Raw genomic sequence first — 19,821 nt, 5'->3', positions numbered from 1 at the left:
AAGTTGCGTCCACGAGCAGATAGAGACGCCAGCTAGCAGAGAGCAGCAGATAGACGAGCTCACGGTGGTCCGTGGCTGACATCGTGCTGAATCAGCTGCAGCTGAGTTCCATCTGCTCAGACGTGCTTCCTGGAGCTGCAGAAGTCCCTGCTGATGAGCTGCACCCACGAGCCGACAGAGACGCCAGCTAAGCAGAGAGCAGCACACAGATGAGAGGGGATACTCTCTAAAATATCCACTGCCTGCAAACCTATTCCATCTGGTGAGTAGGCATTGCTATCATCAACATTGGTGCTACGGAGCAGTTGAACCACCTATTCAGATTTTTAATTGCTTAAATCTATATGTCCATGCAAATTGTGCATTATATTAAATATTAATTGTTATTAAATGATTTTATTGTCCTAAAAATACCATTTCAGTATTCAGCTGTTATATGTTGTCTTATATGTTGTTTGTTTAATGTTTCAACAGTATTACGCTATGTGTTGTGCTTTCTCTTTGATTTCAAGCCCACCGTGAGGATCAACAATCTTCACAACCAACAGGCTTGGTTTTCGTATATCCTTTATAGTGGTAACATTTTATAGGCGCCCACGGAACTATTCCCTGTCCATACTGTTTTCCTGACCAGGGGGTCAGGCTTTGTGTCCTAGGCAGCCCCTTATGTATAGTTTTAATTAATATATAAGGTAATAGTTACTACACCACACACATTGCGGTTAGCGCTACCTGTTTTGTTGTTTAATTACATTAATAGCTGGACTACAACCCCCTGTAGAAGTGGGAGGGGACCTCTCAAGCCGCGCTGCTCCAATATATGAACTTCTTGGGGGGGTCGGGGTGCAAATGCCCCCATGCCCCCCCCCCCGGTTGCTCTACTGACAAATACAGCGCCGAATACTCCTTCCATTCTACCCATAACTTATGCCTCTCCTCCTCCCTTATAAAGTTCCCTTATGCTCACCTTCAAGACTTCACCCATACTGCCCCCTCTCTCTGGAATTCCCTACCATGGAACAGACTCTCCACGAGCTTTCAGCCTTTTAAAAGCTCCCTGAAAAAAACTCTTTAAGAAAGCCTGTCACCCCGTAACATACACACACCTTTATCCAAATGGGACCAGCTGCGTGGCTGGATCAAACTCCATACTATCTGACACTCCCTAACATCCACAGCTCCTAATCCAAATGTTACCAGCTGTATTAAACTCCATTCTATCTGACACCCCTCAACATCCACACCTTCAAACAGAAATGGGAGCAGCTGGACCAAACTCTGTCCTAAGTCATACTCAGGTCAATATTGAGCAGCAACTCACACCTTTTGTTTCAACTGTAACCTCTCATGAGCAACACCTTCATGGCCTTTTGTATCGGTTTGCTTGTTCTTATTTTGTATTTCATTATGTTTCTGCCATTTTTGTCATACTAATCCCCCATTGCGCCGTGCTGTGGAATATGTTGACGCTTTATAAATAAATGATAAGAATAAGAATTAGAATAATAAGAATGTATTTCTCAAAAAAGTAATGTACTGAAATGCACCTAGAGAAAGGATTGGTGCGTTCTACAATGGCTTCTGGAGAATGCATTTTCCCCACCACGGTTTCGTTTGAAAGTATGGAAAATTAAATGAAAAGGGAGTAAAATCCTCATCCAAGAAAAATGTTTGCTATGGAAAAAAAAAATAGGTTACGAAAATTGAGTGTTGGAAAGATTTGTGCTTACATGGGATTGGTCAACAAATTCCTGTTGTGTGAGGTTTGGCATGTAATATCTTAAAATATACACATTTGGGGAAATCTGACAGAGCCCAGGTCTTGGACTGAAAAAAGCATTCAGTGTGAATCTGTTAGTGCTTATATGCTTAATGAATAAAATAACCAAACTTAGCAATGTACCATGTAGAAATCTTACCATAGTATATAGCCAAAAGAGAAGGTGCAAATTGTAGCAATCCCGAACTTCCTGCTCGGATACTGATGATGTGTTGTTCTCATCTCGATTAATATGAATGGCACAACTGTCGTATGCTAGAAAACAAAGCAATCATTACAAAAGAATTAACATCTAAACAGTACCATTTACAATATACTGTACCTGCTGTATAAAAGTAGTGTTATACGGTTACAAATCATATATTCATCTTTTGTTATTGAAATTCAGCCTCTAAGAAATGTAATTTGTAATTAATTTCCTGAGAGACAAAAGAAGCTAAATCTTTGCTTTAACCAATGGTTAGATTTGTTTAAGAGAGCTGCATTGCTAAATTGTGTAGAAAAGGTATTTTTGGGGTCCGCTACATGGGATTGCACCTTTAAATGGACACTCTCTCCTAGGGCTAAAGTGAACTAATGTCAGTGGCATGTTTAACTGGTTAAATATAGGTAATTGTGAACTTTAAAAAAAAAAAAATAGGCACGTATTATAGTAGTATGTTTACATAATTTTACTTTTAACATTTCTGTGGCAAACAAATGTAGTTTATTTTAATATAATCTCTTCTGGTGATAAGAATTTGTCAGTTTTGAACACTCCAGGTATTTTTGTTTGTCAAGTAACAATGATGCCATCATTATTAAAACAGAAAAACATACATATCTTGTAGAACTCAATGGACAAGACTAAAGGAAATATTCATTTTTTGCAAATAATACAAAGCAAATATATACTTTTTAAAGTGTAGGAAGTATATACAGATGCAGCGGCCGTTATTGAAACACTTCACGCAGTGTATACCTCGGAATACCCATGTCATGGCGCGGGATTTCTTCCAACCGTACCGCCTTAAGACGCGAGTGCAGAAAATGGCATTTTAGTGTTCTGACTTTGAAACACCTGAAATTGACACAGTAGCACAGTACTGTACACATTACAATTCATTCATTTCATTGCATATAATTGCACACAATCCATGAAATTCAAACAAAGCAACCGCGATAAACACGTGTGCCTGGGGCGATTGGCCGCGTTCATGCCACGTGGAATACAGCAGCGCACATGAAAACGGCGCCGTGATTTGTTCGAATAACGGCCGCTGCATCTATACTGAGTTGTTTAATTGATTTTTGGCCTCCTTCCATCTATGAGCACAAGTGCATCAAATATTTGGCAGCTCTGAAATCACTAAAGTCAACTAATGTATACATATATACTACATTACATCTATTACAAGTATATTTTTTCCTGAATCAAGAGACAGCAGCCAAGTCATTGCCCAGCTGTTATCTCAGCCATCATAGCCTGCTAAGCATTCAACCATAGTGAGACTGGATACCCCAAATCATGCTCTGGATAACTGGTCCTCTGAGCTCCACAGCTTCTGAGATCCCAAGCCTGTTTATATTATACTGAAATATTTATCATTTCAATTTAGCACCTGTAATCACACAGAGAGTGCTATAGAGTATACACTTCCCCCCCCCCCCACCCATTGGCTTATAGATACACGTAAAAAACTAGACACACAGTTCTATAGACATAGGCCCAGATTTACTAAACTGTGATATTCCATGAGACACCTTCTGGTGCTGCTTGGCACCTTTTAATCCATTCAAGTGAGTCTAGAAGAAGTATCATGGAATAGCATTGCTTACAATATGTGACCAATAGTCCAATGTAAACTCCTATGTAAAGACTAAACAAGCCACGGATAAACATAACGCCCAAGAGTATACCTGCAGAACAATGCCAAAACATGTAATACTACAGTAGCATGCATTTGACTGCAGGGTAAAACCAACTTCAAATAGCAGTCCCTCTGAGGTCCAAAGGAACCCAATTCCAGTGACATGTTTAAGGAGTCTCACCTGGGTAATTGATGCATGTTTGGCCCAAATCTGACACCCATAAGTATTTTTCATTTATTTTTTAAGTTGGACATGAGAGGGGTTTGATTTCCTCTGGCTGCTCCCTGTGTGTGATGTCACTATGTGATCAGCATGTGCTTGTACTGCCAGACTCCCCCCTCCCCGTCTCCCCTTTTCTTTATTTTTTTAGTTCTCTGATAAGGGTAAAGAAAACACTTGATTTTAATTTAATAGACCACAACCATAAAACATTATAACTACTTGCCAAGATGTGAAAAATGCTGCAGGAACTTTGAAGTAAAAATTATATTAGAGCATCAAAGAAGGGACTTTTAATACAGTTTATGCAACATAAATGAGCACTTATTCTTCCAGACTCAAGGAATTCGCTGTGCAAAAGGATTAACCAAAATATGTGAAAACTGTAACTAAAAAATGGTATACAAACACATGCATTATCTACTATAATAAAGTAAGAGAAATCAGTTTATGAATAACAGAATGTTGGTCTGCAGGGAGTCAGGGTAATCAGCTGGCAGTGCCTGTAGACTTGCGGAGGTTCCCAAGAACATGCCCGCGTGATGGGGAGATGATTAGATCTCCGGTGGAACTGGGAATCCTCTGTTTGAGCCTGGCACTCTGGCTCCTTGCTGGGTAGTGAGAGAAAACGTCTGTCCTATCTGCACCACAGATACCATACTTTTGTTTGTTGTTCTATGGGGCTTGAATAACCGCAGGCATCTGGCAGCACCTGGTGTTTTCCCCATTTGTAATTCACGTTATCACAAGTTGTGATATATTTAATTTATTCACGTATCACTAGCACTTGATTTATACTTTGGTTTATGGGTTTGCGCTTTATTTATCTTTAATCCTCTGTTGAGCCTGGCACTCTGGCTCCTTGCAGGATAGTGGGAAAACGTCTGTCCTACACGGTACGTGACGCTATGGTCACTTCATCAAGGGATTGCATACTTATTAAGCATATCTGGGCATCACAATCTGCCATGCAGTATATATATATATATATATATATATATATATATATATATATTTATATATATATATATATATATATAAATAAAAAAAACAAGATACAAACAGCGCAAATTCCAAACACTTAGTTAGATGCAATTGCAATGACAACTACACCTGGCCAATCAGTCAAACAAGAGGTGTTATACCTTAAAATCTGACCCTACTCAGATGCTGCCAATTAGGTCTGCGGCTCCACACTTACCGCAATGGATAATACAAGGAAGAAACGACCTAGGCGCAAATAAGCCAGGAAAGAAACAAAGAGAAAAATATCATAGGGCAGTATGTCTGTAATTTTCAGATTAAAGGTGGTAAAATATGCATTTACACTTAATTCAGCAAATTAAAGCTTTTAATCCTCAATGGGACTCAGGAACTCTGCCTCTGGTTGTCTTTGTGATTTCTGAGTGTCTCATACACTTCACTTGCACAGATTACTCCAGAAAGCTGCTGCAGAATCACCGTCCGTCTGCTGCTAGACGATACCTTTACAAGGGATGAAACTCACCGGGAGGGGGGGGGGGGGTTGGAGGAGAGGGGGGGGGGAGTGGAAAGGGACAATAGAACAAGGAATAGTGTAAAACCTTTTATTAAAATCTATCTAAAAAATAACAAACAGTGTTCCACTCACATGCTGTGAAATAAATTCTGGCAGTTGAGAGTTTGAATGAGTCTCTCACACTCGTATTTGTCTCTCTCCGGTTCTCTGCACTGCTGCTGTACTGGATCACTTCCGCGTCATGTGCTCCCTGAGGAAGCCCTAGTGGAGAAACGCGTAGGGCAGACATTTCCGGACAGAGCAGTCCGAGACGCGCTGCAGACCGGAGCAGAGGCAGCGCACTGACGTCATTGGAAGACGGAGTCTCACGAGAGTCAGAGCCGGAGCACATGACGCGGAAGTGATCCAGTACAGCAGCAGTGCAGAGAACCGGAGAGAGACAGATACGAGTGTGAGAGACTCATTCAAACTCTCAACTGCCAGAATTTATTTCACAGCATGTGAGTGGAATACTGTTTGTTATTTTTTAGATAGATTTTAATAAAAGGTTTTACACTATTCCTTGTTCTATTGTCCCTTTCCACTCCCCCCCCCTCTCCTCCCCCCCCTCCCGGTGAGTTTCATCCCTTGTAAAGGTATCGTCTAGCACAGCGGTGCGCAATCTGTGGGGCGTGACCCCCAGGGGGGGCGCGACACTGCCGACGGGGGGTGCGGGGTTTACAGAGGCCCCGCGCGCTTCCCGATGGCACTTAAATTAAGTGCCGGGGGTGCTGCAGGGCCTCTGTAAACCATACTTACCCGTGGCTCCGGCGGCTTCCTCCCGGCGTCGCCATGGCAACGCGGCGTCAAAATGACGCTGCGAGGTCATGTGACGTCACGTTGCTATGGCAACGTGACGTCATTACGCCGGTGCGAGGGTAAGTTGGGGTTGGGGGGGGGCGCGGGAGTGAGGGGACAGCCGGCAGGGGGGCGCAGGGAAAAAAGTTTGCGCCCCCCTGGTCTAGCAGCAGACGGACGGTGATTCTGCAGCAGCTTTCTGGAGTAATCTGTGCAAGTGAAGTGTATGAGACACACAGAAATCACAAAGACAACCAGAGGCAGAGTTCCTGAGTCCCATTGAGGATTAAAAGCTTTAATTTGCTGAATTAAGTGTAAGTGCATATCTTACCACCTTTAATCTGAAAATTACAGACATACTGCCCTATGATATTTTTCTCTTTGTTTCTTTCCTGGCTTATTTGCGCCTAGGTCGTTTCTTCCTTTTATATATATATACTGTGTGCTCATTTGCATGTCATTTCCCAGAATCCCTTGCTGCAGTAGAAGTGCTGTATGCTGGGTGACAATGGGGAAAGGCGGGGTTGCAGACCTGCCTAAGACATGCAGATGAGCATACAGTTATATTTGCATATTTGCTTTCCTGTGGAGGGTTTTTGTCACTTTTTTTACTCACCATAACTTAACTCAGTATTATGGTTTAGCCTATCCCATAGCCTCTCTTGCATTCCCAGTAAAATCAACCCCACACTGATGAGACCCATCAAGGTCGAAACGGCTGTCTGTGGGTGGTTTTCTGGGTATGCACCTTAACCCTGGCTGTGCTCAAAGCTGTGACCATGCAGCAAGCTTAAGCCTATAGGGAACCATGTTAAAAATGGTTATTGAGGCAAAAAGTGACACTGTGTGCTCATTTGCATGTCATTTCCCAGAATCCCTTGCTGCAGTGGAAGTGCTGTATGCTGGGTGATAATGGGGAAAGGCTGGGTTGCAGACCTGCCTAAAACATGCAGATGAGCATACAGTTATATTTGCATATATATATACAGTGTTCGACAAACCTATACATTTGCTCGCCCCTGGCGAGTGGATTTAACCCCCGGGCGAGTAAATATTGGCCCAAGCAGCACACGTTTGGTACAAGGTGGCGAGTAGATTTTTTTGTGTGGCGAGTAGATTTTTTGGTGATTTGTCAACCACTGTATATATATATATATATATATATATATATATATATATATATATATATATATATATATATATATATATATATATATATATATATATATATATATATATATATATATATATATATATATAACACAAACAGAAAGAAAAAATGGCGCCAACCTAAACCACTATATGTATAAACACATGAAAATAATGAAAAAAACCTATACTGTACAAAATGGGGGAAAATAATAATACATAAACAATGCACAAAATAAAAATAACAGATGAGAAGTCCAGAAAAAACTATCTACACCGGACACTACACTGAAGTTATCCGTTAACGGGTTCCTGCGTCTGGCTGGCTGAGTTTTACTCAAAATTGCTTTTTATTGAGCTATGTTTGTGAGTGTGCATTTTTAAATCCTTGACTCCATAAATGTATTGTTATACCTTTTTACGCTATGAGTGCGCCTGTTTTTTCTGTGTTTCTATATATATATATATATATATATATATATATATATATATATAAATCATATAACCATAACCATTTTAGATGAGGTTTGATTAAAAGCAAAGAGGCTTTAATTTCAAAACCACGGTCATGTTATTGTAATCACCATGTGGCTTTTTGCATGTAAAGTATCATACTGCACTAGCTGGCAGAATAAAAACAAATTCTCCAAAAAAATAAAAACAAATGTAGGGTTATAGATTTAAACATAGCACCGACTAACCTTCCCTGGGGCATACAGCGGGAAACTGGTTCCCCAACATTGAACTGTGGTGCCTGATCGCGGCCTTTACATTCCCCAGAGCCGCGGCAAAATGTTTTTTTATTTCTTGCAGATCTGGGGATGTTAGTCTGGCAACCCCTGCATCTTAAAATGTCTGTTTCTTGTTAGAAGAGAACAGCAAGCTTTCAGGACCACTGAAGCACCTTCTTCAGGGGTGTGTTAACATGTGGCTGTTTGAGATCTCTGCCTTGCCCATCTGCTTGTTTTATGGCGAGTTTGTGTATTTGTAATGGAATCCCCAAATTAAAGGGGTAATCTCTTCTGGGACCAAAGTGTACTACGGGTAGGGCAGTGACATGTTTAAAGAATTACGCCTGGGTGATTGATGCTCTTTTTACCAATATCTGACACCTTTAGTTATATTTATAATGTTTTTAAACTATTTTAAAAGCAATGATGGAAGTTCTCCCAGATCAGTCCTTAGTGGTCCAGGATAGCGACTTTGACCTGTGTTGCTTCCAATTAAACCTCATTGCCCAGTGGTCCTGGGGGTCACCATAACATAGTGGTGACCCGCTCAAAGGTGGTCAGGATGTTGTCTGTGTCGTCATTTGGCATAATCTTGGAGACTTTAATGCTTTTCCAGGTATTTTCTGCAACTGCAATGCCTAGGGGTGAAGCATTAGTCTGTGGTGCTACCTGTGTAAATGCATTATCTCCTGCTTCTGCTTCTGCTGCTGCTGCTTAGCCATTTTCTTAGTATTTCCATTTTATAAAAAGAAAGATCCCTTTGGACTAATAGAGGGGCTCAATATCCAACCGCTGCCACCAAATGTAAAGGAATAACACAAAGCAAACCAAAAGGTTCCTGGAGGCTTCAAAGTACATGGCTTTTATTCAGCAAAAATACAAACGTAGGTTTAGTCCTTATTGGCAATGGTCTATTATAGGCATAGACCTGGAGACCAAATCCTGCAGTGTACCTTTATATTTCAGGGGTGCAGTAGGTCAAGCCAGAAGGGGTCCCCATAGCTGTCCTGCACTGGGAGGGCACTGCAGACCTAAGTAATCACCCAAGGGACTCCCAAAAGAGAGGGGACTGGTTACAACAACCTTTAGCAAACCTCTTAAAAGGGATTAAAAAGCACTGTACTGCATCTCTTCGCTCTCTTAGGATTGCCTGCCTGATGCACTCAAAAAAGGCACCTGGTTAGGGATATTCAGTACACCTGGGCTCAAGTTAGCTTAGATTACTAACACACTGAATATCTACAGTGGAAGAGAACGTCTCCCAATTCCCGGCCCAGATATTGTACAAATATTGGAATTTACAGTACCCTATCGCTCCCTGTAACAGTTCTGTTTCAGTGCCTCATTTATATCTAGTCACAGATGTGTTTAGAATAAAAAACACTCACAGTCCTTACAGGGGACTAACTGAGCATGAAAGCTGAGAAATGAAAACTGGCTGAGTTTGTTAGTCGCCTTAACGTGATTCTCCCATGAGAAATCTCAATTAAAAAAAACCAGTAAATTTAAGGAACTCTTTCTATAACCCACATTAATGGTACTGTACACATTACAGCACAGTATGCTTTCTACTGTATCTCTATAGTGTTATCCCATAACACACCACACGGATTCTTTTCAGCATTCATTGCTTACAATGCTTGGATTTCAAATCACTGCAATGACTCTATTTCTCCTTCATTAACAGGGATTTTATATTTGTGTCGGCCTGTATGGCCAGGTATCTAACAATAATATAGTGATGGATAAAAGTTCTGCTCCCATTGGCTCCCAGTCCCCTTACGTCTACAGGGAGCTTGGCAACAATTGAATATGGATATGGAGAAGAGATTTAACAATTATTTTGTTCCTGCCAAAAATCTTCTCTGTCAAGAGAATGAGGGGAAATGAACTCAGAAGCTTGTCACTATAAACTTTTGCCAATATGCACTTCATTAGGATGGCTAACTACAGTATTGCAGTTCACAGTTCAAAAATACATTTTCTTAAATCAGGACATAAAAACATGGACAGCAAGCAATGAAAAATGATTTGTACAAATGTGCTGTAAGTATGTGGGATAATGTTTGACATCAGCTATGATAAGCAATAGAAATGATACTTGACTAGACTTGTGGTACCATACAATCCAGCAAGCAGGCACTGCAGGAGAGAGCAGTAATCAGACATCGGTGTTCGAGGTGTGATGGTACAAAAGGGCACGGAGTATCTTTTCTTATTTATTATTTTCTTTACAAACTTACAATTTCACAAAATCTCTCTCAAATACAATCCAAGGAGCTTTGCCCTAATGTTTAAAAAGTCACGCAATTTCCTCTTGCCTGTTTTTGTTGTTGTTTTAATAAATGCAGCAGGTCCTTACATTGCAATGCAATTACCAAACCTGCCGTTCGATCCATTCTCCCGTGACCGATCAGCGGAGATCATGCTTCCCAGGGAACACAATATGGCTGCTTATTTCAAAATAGGAAGCTGTGTTGCTTACAAAATAGTTTATATAGCAGCCCAAGGAAGCGTAATACATTCAAAATCATAAAAAGGGGCAAAAAAAAAGTTTAAAAAAAAGATCAAATATGACACAACTGATTATTAAACAAACAAATTTGATTTTGAATGAAATGCTACATTAAATCAGGCAAAGTACTAATACCTTGGGGCACATGCATCAAGTGTCATTACTGGTCATTGCAACCGTTTTGTCATTAACTCCCATTGACTTGAATGCTGGGGACACGTGCAATAACACGTACTGGCATCTGATGCATCGGCCCCGTTGATCACTCTCAAACATGAACTTATTTTGCCTTTGTACATTTACTATGCATGGTATTGTAGGAACCTATGAAAGTAGTATTATTGTAACATCTATGAACAACTTTCGTTGTAAAAGGTAATGCAGCATGCCAAAAATTAATTTGGCTAAGCATGCAATCTGCTCTCTGGAATAGGTTGTGCTCTGGAATTCTAAATAGGAGGAGTAATGTAAAAGCATCTTTTGTAAATGCTTTCCCACTCAATTGCAAGTTTCTCAAACTCCATACCTACTGTGCTTCCCAGTAAAATAATGACTGCAAACATTTCAAGGTGCATTAGTTAATCCAACCAAAGGAAGCTCTAAGAGGTGCTACTTCCAGTTTGGAACAGCAATGCATTACTAGTGGCATGACAAGGATCATGGAGACATCCACTTGAACTGTGAACCATAAAAAGGAATATTATACTGTATGTCTAACACCCCCCCACCTCCCCCAATGGGTTTGTAGATAGGGACAGTGCCCCTCTAACTTGTAGGATCCCAGAAGAAGGCTAATGGAGTCCAACATATCTAAAAGATAGGAAAATGGCATGCAGTAGAGGGCTTTATGAAAGAGGACTCTCGGGTGTCAGCTGATCAGCTCTAACTGCGGATCCACATTAATATTCCTCTCAGTCTGTATGGAAGTGGCAGTTCCCAAACAGGTCAAATGTATTGTGGTCACTTGCACAGGATCAACCAGGATTCCTGTATGAGCCTAGTGTAACCGGGGGAATACCAATGATGATCCGAATCAACAAAGGGGGGCCAAGTCCTGCACAAGTAAAGCAACTAAGTCAACACACCTTAATTTGAGTGTTAAGAGTGGGCCCTAATGGAAGCACTGTATTTAGGTACGTCTGTTACAACTCCAGTACAATGTTGTCATGTGCGTGTGAGCGGCCCCCGTGCCGGGGGACACGAATAAAAGGCTGTTCTACTACAAAAGGTCCTGGTGCCCATTATTTTCCACGCTTGCTACCTCATCGCCGAGTCATCGGAATCCAGCACCCTGAGTCAAGGTAACACATATCGTGTAGCCAAACACAGTACACCGATGTAATCTTCCTATGAGCCGGGCAGGGATGGTTACATTTGGTACACAACGGGTGGCTGGGCAAGCAAGAAAAAAAGAAAGTAGAAGAATGTTTGTGTTTTGCCCGTTTTTGATATTTTAGGGTAAAGAGTCTGTTTTGTGTGGCATCCATTATTTTGCATTCTTGCCACCTCATTCCCCAGGTGCCTGAATCCAGGACCCCGAGTCAAGGTAACCCACATTGAGTACCAAACACAGTACACCGATGTATTCTAATCTCCCTAGAAGCCAGGCAGGGAGGGTTACTTATGTAATATCCCAAGACTTCAGCTTGACATTAGAGATGGGCAAATCTTTTGTCAACATTCAAATTTGCAGTGAATATTGAGTTTCTTGAAGCCGCAGATATTCGTATCTTGGGTTTAAAAATTGACGAGAGAAAGCGAGGTAGAGTCCCAAGTGTGTATGTTTGTACAGACTTGGACAGTGCTGTATCTGGGCTTTATCCCTCAGAACTCAAATCGTGCTGGTAGCATTTTTCTACTTCATAGTCTAAGTTCAGGAGACTATATCCCTCTAGAGCCCCTCTTTGCCAGCTATTATTATTTCAGCTTCTGCATTTACTTATAGCTGTTGCCTTGTGCTCTGACCGCATTAGACATTAGTCTGACATTCTTTGCCTCAGGGATCTGAGTCACAGGGTATAGGGAAATACCACGGGACTACGGTCTCCCTGGGAACGGGCATGAAGAAGGGGTTTCACAACCCGAAACGTTCGTTGCCCCCTTGCCCTGGACATTCCTCCCCCCTTTTTCCTCACCTCCCCCTTTCCTTTTCCCATCCTTCCCTCGCTTCCCTGTCTCTCTCCCTGTTTTAGTTCATCCAGATTTCTTTAGCTTTTGTTGTGCATCTTTTTTCATTTAGACATCAGCAGTCACTATTTAGCTTTTGTATCTTTTGTATACCATTATATCTTTTTGGCTAATCAATTTGTTTATGCTATATCACTTTGCCGGGAACCTTTGTTTTGTGGAGGTTATACAGTAATGTAGTTTGCTGGGCAGGATACACGGAGCTCACCTAGCACGCATGCATCCGTGGCGATGTCACACGCGCGCCCCCCTTTCAAGGTAATTTTAATAGGCTTTAGGGCCTATTCATTAAACTGTGATATTGCAAATACAAAACCGTCATGCCATTTGACGTAACAAAAATCTGCTCACAATATGTTTATGCCACACTTAGTAGGAATAATTAATGAATAAAAGAAATGCACAGTTTGACATTTCATTGGAAAGGCACTTTCCACCACATTTGCACCAAGAGATGAAGAGAGCTTAATGACTAGGCCCCTTTGTCTCATTTACTGTCATATTTATTAAGCACCAAAAGATATTAACACAACATAAACACCTTACAAATAACATACAAAAAGCTTAACATTCATATGTGCAATTATTGACCACTTAGAAGCCCAGCTGGACAGCTATTCATAGATTGACTTGCTTGCCACTTGGGCTAGAAAAGGGTTTATATATTAATATTTGCTACATTGTAATTATGTATTTATATTTTGTAATCACCTATTCTAGGTTGGCTAGTCTTATCTTGCCTATGCATAATGGCCATATAAATCGTCAAAATAGACCACTCTGTTATGTAAGGGCTAAACGTTTAGTTAATACAGTGGTCCTTTATGTTTTTGTTTTTCCCGTCGAATAACACAGGGTAATATCAATATTGTTGTTTAGTAAATCTAGGCCAATGTTTGGAAAATATTTTGCATTGCAGTAATTTAGGCCCCTATTTAACAAGTAAAGGGGATTATGTACAGTATTAAGGCAAATTTGGAACCAAATTGACCGAAATTGTGTCATTTTCATATTGTGCCTCTTTGAGTCAATTTATCAAGGTCTTTGCTCCAAGTTTTGCGCCATCTTGGAATTGAGGGAATGACAATTGGAGGAGTTACATGGAGCGCACAGATTATAATGGGATGTAGCAAATTCAACGTTTTCGTGCATCAATTTTATATCTTGTATTTGCGTAAAAAAACAAACAATCAGCCAGGTCTGCGGTGGCAACAAGTTTTCTGGCCAACAATTTGCAGCAAATGTACTGTAAGAAACACTTCCTTAAATTTGACGCAAAGGGAAGCAGAAAATTGAGCAATGTGTCAAAACACGCTTCTATTGGCTTCTATGTGCTCTTTCTTAACATTAATACATCTCCCCTAAAGAAGAGATTATTGCCTTGTTTATTTGAGTGGGACTGCTTTGCTGCCAAGGTGATACCTTGAATACACCTGTAAGAGACATGTGCAGAGGTACATACAGGGAGACCGTTTTGAAGAAATTAAAACATGGTTTTATTAAGCCTGTCCCTTTAAACAATGCTCAGCATACAAAAATAAACAAACAGCCTATCCCTGTGTAAGGGCTAACCCACTTCCCCAGTCCCTATTTGCAAGGCTGGAAGGAAAATCACCTTACCAACCTATCTCCCCAATTCTCAAGAGGTATCTCACAGCAGGTGGCCCTTCAGGAGTCTCCTGGTTAGTTCACAGCAGGAGGTTTTTACACTGATCTGATTAACCAGGTGAAGACTGGTTAATAGTTTGTAGCTGCAATTAATCAGCTTCCTACTGGATTCCTCAGGATACTGAGGCTTTCTTGTGAAGCCTCATTCAGACAGGGTTAATTCCTTGTTACAACACCCTTTTCTCACAACTGGTGTTACTAAAATCCTAATTCACTCATCTTATCCTGCCTTGTCCAGCCAAAACGCTGCCGACAGACTCATCTACCTGACTTACTGTTCCACTTCTGCTGGTCCACTATGCAAATCCCTAGACTGATTTCCCATGTCCTCTAGAATCCAATTCTAAACTCTAGCTCTTACTTACAAAGCTCTCAGCGATGCTGCTCCCTTTACAGTATATCTCAGCCCTTACATTTAAATATTTCCCTAAACACCCCCTACATTCTGCCCATGGCATCCGCCTTTCCTTTTGCCTTATTACCTCCTCTCAAGACTACAAGACTTCTCCCGTGCTGCCCCATCTCTCTGGAATTCCCTACCACGTTCCATCAGACTCATTTTTCAAGGAAGCTTATCTGTCATACCTATAACATTCAAACCCCTGCTCCAACCCCAATGGGACTAGCAGTTTGGGTGGACCAACATACGCTATGCAGCACTCCCCAACCTCAAACCTTAATGCAACCAGCTGTCGGGCTGGACCATACTTCCATCTGAGGTATACGTCATCCCACAATGAGCAAGCAGTCTACCTTTTAGTTTCAACATTGTCCCTCTTTCCCTCAAGGTTGTAAGCTCTCACGAGCAGGGCCCTCATTACTTTTTTAAACTGTTTGCCTAGATTTATCCTTATTTGTATGTAATTATTTATGTAATGATCAAATCTCTGTACTCCCATTGAGGAATAAGTTGATGCTTTACAAATAAACAATAATAATAATAGTTTGAAGCAGCAATCCTCACAAACATTCATTTACAGCTAAACATATATTATGATGCAGCCTTGTACAATCAGCACAACCCATATGTATTACTGATACGGTATGTTACTTCTTGTCTAGTAGGACAACTATGCAGTGTTGTCTGGTATAAACCCAGTTGGCCTAATAAAACATGTACTGTATGTCAAATATGTGTCAAATATTTCTAAATTGTTTGATACAGGAGCAAAATGATAGAATAGTTAAGCACTTGTGGACTGCAATGCATAAAGAGCTTGCTTGACAAAGAAACCATGCAAGTTTAAAAGTAAAGGTAACATGGATTAAGATTAACAGCCATATTTACTAAGCGGTGTTAAACCACTTTTCAGTGAGGTGCTTAACAACTTAGTACAGCTTACTAAATATGGCTTTATTTAAAACCAGAGACAGAACCACAGACAGAGCTCAGTGCACATCCAGTGAAACCTATAGACGGTACAGTGCCTAAATATATATGTATAGATATCTATTAAATAAAATGGTCTTTTAGTTTAACATTTTGGCCAAAGTGTTGTAAGCCCCTGCGCCACTACACGGCAGACCACATCTCAAGGGTCCCTAACACTAATATAAATTCTTAATAACCCGTGCATTACCAGGAAGAATGATTTATAATAAATCTGTCAAAATTAGTTGCATAGTTCTAAGTTTGATTGAAGCTTTTATTAACCTGTACATTACCAGGAAAAGCACTCTGTATTAGATTTGTCACAATCATACTGCAAGCAAGCAAGTTCCCCTGAGAGTGGTAGATGCTATGGAGTGAGCTTTTAACCATTTAAATGTGGGAGGGGGGTGAGCTTCAACAAGATAGGAAGAGCCACCTTCCAATCAGCTAAGACCAGCTGAACAAGATTTGTTAAACATACAGGACACCTGCAAGCTCATATTGAACCCCCACAATAACCACAACATATATATAAGCATATAGGTGTCACAGAGGAGTGCTACTGAGCATGGCAATATATATTTAAAACCAAATCTGTCTCTAGTTTTAAAGCCGTGGTCTGCCGTGTAGTGGCTCAGGGGCTTACAACACTTTGGCTAAAATGTTAAACTAAAAGACCATTTTATTTAATAGATATCTATACATATATATTTAGGCACTGTACTGTGTATAGGTTTCACTGGATGTGCACTGAGCTCTGTCTGTGTTTCATGTTCTGTCTCTGGTTTTAAATATATATCGCCATGCTTAGTAGCACTCCTCTGTGACACCTATATGCTTATATATATGTTGTGGTTATTTTGGGGGTTCAATATGAGCTTGCAGGTGTCCTGTATGTTTTTAAATATGGCTTTAAATACAAAATATATTTTAAGATAGATTTTTTCTTTAGGGAGACCAAAGGACAAGCAAAAAGAAAACAAATATATGCAATTGCATTGCATAATAGTACCTGTAGAATAACCACATTCTAAATGTACAGTAATGTAGCACAAAAATCAGAAACAATGAGTAGCACTAACTGAGTAGTGTATCAAATTCCACAAATGGAATGGATGATTTAAATGTGATAAATAATTATATATGACAATGTGACAATCAATATATTAAATATAAAAATGATATATAAGGTGTAGAAAGTGAGAAAGTGAGAACAAACCAGTCCAAAAATGGAAAAAAGGATGAAAATATCCAGTTCCAGATAACAGTCACTATATGGAGTAGGCAAAGCTTCTTTAATGAGCTAGCCAGATCACAAAATACCTAAAAGAGAAAAGAAGTGCCAGCTCCATAGCATAATACTGTATATAAAATTAATCATTTTATATTCAGTATTATGCTATGGAGCTGGCACTTCTTTACTCTTTTCTCGTACAGTACTGTAGATTCATTTTTCTCCAAGTATCCTTGGCATACATCTGCTTGAGAGGTCACCATGCATCAACAGAGCAAAGTCCAAGGGAAAATATAATTTACTTTTATGTAATTTTAAGAAGTAATTGAATCAAAAATGAATTCCTGTGAAAACATGCTTCTGTGATCGTCCATGCAGAAATTGAAAAACAAAAACAAAATAACATAATGAAAAGAACAATTACACCCTGCTCTCTCATTTGGATGAAATTCCAGAGATTAATCACCCAGGAATGCCCAAAAGGTTAAACCACATAACATTTAAATTAAATCTCATTCTGCTCTTTATAAATAAATGGCGCCAGCGTAAACAAAACAAAAATATTTAAAATGGAAGCTATTTTAAAGAACACAGTTATACAAAGCCATGCAGTACCATATAATAATGAAAATATATATAAATACTTTAAATCGGTATTCAGCTGATACGACTGCAGCCCCGGGTTGCCAACTATCATGCAACTCTGCCGAAGGCTGCAAAACTGCAAGGCCTTCTCCACCCTCACCCAAAGCTCAACGTATCTTCAATGGCCACTAACTTGAGCCACGGAGTAGGTAGATGGAGACACAACTTCAGCCTTGGAGGTCTTCCGTGAAGGGTGGCTGAGAGGCAAATTAAATTATGATCATCATCTTTTATTTAAATGGAGACAACATATTCCGCAGGGCAGTACAATGTAAGGATAAGAACAAGAACATAAACATAAGATACATATAACTTAAAACGATAGTCAATGAGATCCTTGCTCCACTTACAACCTAAAAGGTTATGAAGCTCTTTGGGAGGAGGGGATGGAGGCTCTTAATGATTTATTTCTTATTTTCTATGTGTTCCATTGACATGAACTATTTTATTAAACATTGGGGGAAGGACGCAGTAACATTTCTCATCCAGCATTGGAAAAAGCTTCTTGCACGCCAAACACGAAATGTAATAAATAAAAATATTTAGCCTGTAATAGCAATAATCCTCGGCCATTAATGCCCTGGGTTTCAACTCCTCCACCTGGGGCATTAATAGCTGGGTAATGCCCTGTCCTTCTGGGGTTATTACTCAATTAAAAGTAGAAGCTGTTTGCTGAAATTATAGATAGATTCCAGATACAGAAAGGGAAATTTATTAACCAGTTGCAAGTGTTTATACTCATTGTAAAGGTGGATACCAGGGTAACGGGCAGCCAAATAAATATGATACTATAATTAGTATGACAGACCAACTGAATTACAAGAATTTTGAAAGGCATGCTGTAAAATGTAAAACAAAGCACAACAATAATAGGATTCCTCCTATATTTTTTATGATACATACAGATGCAGCGCTATGGTTGGTCGTGCAGCTGCAAAAATGGGCTGGTCAACTGTGTGCAATGCCTTGACAGTCCGCATCACAGTGCATAGCAGGCTGCAATGGCTCACCGGGATTAAAACAGCGGTGGTCTGTAAGAGACATGTGCAGAGGTACACACTGGGAGACAGTTTTGGGGAAATTAAAACATGGCTTTATTTAGCCTGCCCCAACTCTATGGGAACAAGAGATACAAACAGGAATAGTAGTGGGTGCTGCAGGCAGAAAAAACCTAGTCAGGGTAACTGCATATAGAAACCATCCAACGTTTCGGTGTACAAACACCTTCTTCAGGGATTATCCCTGAAGAAGGTGTTTGTATACAGAAACGTCGGATGGTTTGTGACTGTAATCAGTCAATAAAATTAATTTTTTATAAATTATTGCATTTCTTTTGGTGTGCTCAGCTACCCTTCTGTTCTTTATTTAGCCTGTCCCTTTAAACAATGCCCAGCATACAAATATAAACAAATAAACAAACAGCCTATCCCTGTGTAAGGGCTAACTCCCTTCCCCAGTAGCAGGTGGCCCTTCAGATCAGCCTCTGGTTCTTGGTCTGGATAGGTGTCTGCCTGTGTGCTAAGGAGCTTTCTGGTTAGTTCACAGCAAGGGGCTTTTACACTGGTCTAATTAACCAGGGGTAGACTGGTTAATTGTTTTTAGCTGCAATTAACCAGCTCCCTTCTGGATTCCTCAGACCACTAATGCTTTTTAGGGAAGCCTCATTGAGACAGAGTTCCCTGTTACAGGGTCATTGCATCTAAATGGGACTCACGCTGTGTGAAGCCTACCGGTTGCACCACGCAGTAAGAGTGATACAGAATAAGTCACTACTTTTGCGCCTCTAATTGGCGATCACACAGCTTTTATTTTAATAACACAGTGTTCAAGCAGGGGGTCTTCAGAGCTGAACCACATTAATTTCAGGTCTGGGGACCCCCTGCTTTCTGAGTGCCAGTATCTCCCTGCATTGTTTACATTCTCTGGCGTCACGACCCACGTGACAGGGACATTTAAACAATGCAGGGAGATACTGGCACCCCATAACGGGGCCTGTAACTCGGGAAGCAGGGGGTCCCCGAGGCTGAAATGAATGCAGTTCAGCTCCGGAGACCCACTGCTTCAATACTGTGTTATTAAAATAAAATAAAAGCAGCTTCATTACCTTAGCGGCTAGCGGATAGCCGCTAATGCAA

The 19,821-nt window shown here is 40.4% G+C and overlaps 1 protein-coding gene across 7 annotated transcripts in view; it reads right to left on the bottom strand.

Annotated features, from left to right (window-relative positions):
• The window catches only part of AIG1 (androgen induced 1), a 448,408-nt gene that overhangs the window by 20,570 nt on the left and 408,017 nt on the right, over window positions 1–19,821 (bottom strand). For 5 of the 7 annotated variants that reach the window (XM_075597122.1, XM_075597123.1, XM_075597121.1 and 2 more), the window contains one exon: window positions 1,920–2,035. In XM_075597122.1, the coding sequence (XP_075453237.1) occupies window positions 1,920–2,035 (116 nt within the window). Of the gene's footprint in view, window positions 1–1,919; window positions 2,036–19,821 lie in introns of those variants that run through there. The other 2 variants (XR_012801077.1, XR_012801079.1) reach the window with 2 other exon arrangements.

The sequence above is a fragment of the Ascaphus truei genome, chromosome 4 (genome assembly GCF_040206685.1).
Source record: "Ascaphus truei isolate aAscTru1 chromosome 4, aAscTru1.hap1, whole genome shotgun sequence".
NCBI classification, from domain to species: domain Eukaryota; kingdom Metazoa; phylum Chordata; class Amphibia; order Anura; family Ascaphidae; genus Ascaphus; species Ascaphus truei.
The sequence above is the reverse complement of the archived record's forward strand: the minus strand, read 5'-3'. Positions and strand labels throughout refer to the sequence as shown.